This window comes from Mesitornis unicolor, unplaced genomic scaffold, assembly GCF_000695765.1.
Source record: "Mesitornis unicolor isolate BGI_N332 unplaced genomic scaffold, ASM69576v1 scaffold35051, whole genome shotgun sequence".
Lineage (NCBI taxonomy): Eukaryota > Metazoa > Chordata > Aves > Mesitornithiformes > Mesitornithidae > Mesitornis > Mesitornis unicolor.
This window is the reverse complement of record NW_010166355.1, coordinates 1,944-5,101: the sequence shown is the minus strand read 5'-3', so window position 1 is coordinate 5,101 and position 3,158 is coordinate 1,944. Positions and strand designations below refer to the sequence as shown.

General features: G+C 58.8%; 1 protein-coding gene across 1 annotated transcript in view; it reads left to right on the top strand.

Moving 5' to 3' along the window:
* Positions 1–1,840: 1,840 nt before the first annotated feature.
* Positions 1,841–3,158, top strand: part of LOC104548818 (roundabout homolog 2-like) — a gene marked incomplete at its 3' end in the record, with an annotated part of 3,258 nt that continues 1,940 nt past the window's right edge. The window contains exons 1-2 of the mRNA XM_010194938.1: positions 1,841–1,862; positions 2,919–3,158. The exon at positions 2,919–3,158 is cut by the window's right edge and continues 18 nt beyond it. Coding sequence (XP_010193240.1) covers positions 1,841–1,862; positions 2,919–3,158 — 262 coding nt within the window. The remainder of the gene's footprint in view (positions 1,863–2,918) is intronic.

Below are 3,158 nucleotides of genomic sequence, written 5' to 3'. Positions count from 1 at the left end.
CTCCCCGGCTTCCCCCCCAGCAACGGTACGTGGCTGTCCCCGTGTCCCGATGTCCCCGTGTCCCCGTGTCCTCATGTCCCGGTGTCCCCGTGTCCCAGGGTCCCCAGTCCAGTCCCAGTCCAGCGGAGATGCTGGAAACGGTCTCCATCTCCCCCCTGCCCCAAGCTGGGACTCCCCCCGCCCCCGGATCGGCTCTGAGTCCTCAAGCCGGGACCTGTCCTGTGTCGCCAAACTGGGAGCAATGCGGTGTCCTCAGGTCAACCCCGTGTCCCCACTTTGAGACTGGCTCCATGTCCCTGGGCCACGAACCAGGAGCGATGCCGTGTCCCCAGACAGTCCCCACGGCCCTAAACTGGGACCAGCACAGTGTCCCCTGGTTGGGAGTGACCCTGTGTCCCTAAACCAGCCCCTAGACACCAAACCAGAACTGATCCCTTGTCCCCAAACCAGTCCCATGTCCCCAGATCCCAAGCTGGGTGCAACTCCCTGTCCCCACACCAACCTGCCCAGACTGTGATCTGGGCCTGACTTTATGTCCCCAAATTATCCCGTGTCCCCAGGCTGATCCCCAGACCTCGAACTGGAACCAGTGCAGTGTCCCCAAACCAACCCACAGACCATGAGCCAGGAGAGACCCCATGTCCCCCAACCAGTCCTGTGTCCCCAGATCATTCCTGTGTCCCCAAGCCAGCCCCATGTCCTCAAACCATCCTCATGTCCCCAAACCATGTCCCCAGACCATCCCCATGTCCCAAAACCAGCCCTGTTCCCTCAAACCATCTCCATGTCCCCAGTTTTTAAGACTGAAGCTTTCCCACTCTTTTTTTAGTCTGAACTCTCTCCTCCCGTCGGCTCTGGGTGGCCGATTGAGGGGGGGTGTCCCCAAACCCCTGCGGGATCCCCCACCCCAACACAGGAGGGGGCCTGGCCTGACCCCCCACTTGTCCCAATTAGCCACTGGGCCCAGCTGCGGCCCCCTCGGCCCCCGCTGCGCCCCCCCACGCCACTGCCCCACAGGGTCCCCAGTACCCCGCAGCATCCCCCCTCTGTCCCCATGGCAGCTGCATCCCGTCCCCATGGCAACCCTTTCCGCTCACCCAGGGTGCCCCAAATCGCAGCCTGTGCTCCCCCAGGAGCCAGAGCAGCAGTGTGTGTGCACGTGTGTGTGTGTGTGCAAAGGGGACACACGCGTGTGTGCTGTGTAGCTGCACGCATGCGTGTGCACGTGTGTGAATGCGTGGGCAGGTGGGGATGCCCAGGGTTGTGCATGGATGTGCATGTGTGTATGAGCAAATGTGTGTGCAAATGCACGGCTGCGCATGCATGTGCGCTCCTGTGCAGATACACGTGTGTGCGTGCTGCTACATGTATGTACATGTGTATACGTGTAGCTGCATGCATGCACCTGCGTGAGTGCACACATACGTGCATGCACCTGTGTGTGCAAGTGCATGCATCTGTGCACACATGTGTGCCTGTGAGTGCATGTGTGCCCCTGCATGAGCACACACGTATGCGTGTGTGCGTGCAAGCACATCCTTGAGTGCACACATATGCATCTGCAGAAGTGCATGCGTGAATGCACGTCCTTGCATGAATGCACACGTGTGTGCGTGCACCTACACGTGCACGTGTCTGAGAGTGCACGCACACACTTGTGCAAATGCGTGTTGATGCATGCACAGATGTTCATGCGTGTGCATGCACACATGTGTGCAAGCTGCATGCATGTACGTGCACACACGTGTCTGGGCTTGCGTTGGCGTGTGACACGACAGCAGTGGCGCGCAGTGACATGCAGTGACAAGCAGCGCCTGCAGCCTGAACTGCAGCGCCAGCCATGGGGGACACTGGGGACATGGGTGGGCCATGCCAGCCGGACAGAGTCCAGCATTAATGAGCATTAATTATCCCAGCATTAATGAACATTCATTAATTCCCATGCCCTAACAGGGGAAATTTTGCTTGAGCAGCTCCACGGACCCAATATTTAGCCCCAAACCCATTTAGCCTATTTGACCAAGAATGACCAGTTGAAAACTGGGCAGAAAAGAGGCGTTACTGGAAGTGGTGCTGCTTTGTCACCCTGTCCCCATTCCTGTGAGGTGGAGGTCTGGGTCCTTCCCAGTCCTGCTCCCAGCCCACCAGCACCTATGCTGAGTTGAGACCTGGCCACAGCTCAACTCACCTAATTGGGCTGAGACCTGGCCACACTTCGTCTCACCTCCTGGTCATCTCATTTCCTGGGTAGGGAAACACTGGTCTGAGACCTGGATGCACTTCATCTCACCTTCACTGGGCTGAGACCTGGCCACACTTCATCTCACCTACACTGTATTGAAACCTGGCCATAACTCACCTCATCTACACCAGGCTGAGACCTGGGCACACTTCATCTCACCTCCTGGTCTAATTTCCTGGTGTGGGGAAACACTGGTCTGAGACCTGGCTGCACTTCATCTCACCTAATTGGGTTGAGACCTGGCCACAGTTCATCTTACCTGTACTGGGCTGAGACCTGGCCACAGCTCATCTCACTTAATTGAGCCGAGACATGGGCACACTTCATCTCACCTACACTGGGCTGAGACCTGGCCACACTTCATCTCACCTAATTGGGCTGAGACCTGGCCACAGCTCATCTCACCTACACCAGGCTGAGACCTGGTCACACTTCATCTCACCTCCTGGTCATCTAATTTCCTGGGTGGGGAAACACTGGTCTGAGATGTGGATGCACTTCATCTCACCTTCACTGGGCTGAGACCTGGCACACTTCATCTCACCTAATTGGGCTGAGACCTGGCCACACCTCATCTCACCTCCTGCTCACCATGCCAAGGCACCAGCAAAGCACCATGCAAGCTGACAGAGGCTGCTCGGCACCCCCAAACCTCATCCCCCCATTTCTCCCCCAGGATCCCTCCCTGAGCTGGAGGACATGGCCCCCCGCATCGTGGAGCACCCTGTGGATCTGCTGGTCCCCAAGGGCGAGGCGGCCACACTGACTTGCAAGGCCGAGGGGCGCCCGCCCCCCGCCGTGGAGTGGTACAAAGATGGGGAGCGAGTGGAGACGGACCGCGAGGATCCCCGCTCCCACCGCACCCTCCTCCCGGGGGGAGCCCTCTTCTTCCTCCGCATCCTCCACGGCCGCCGGG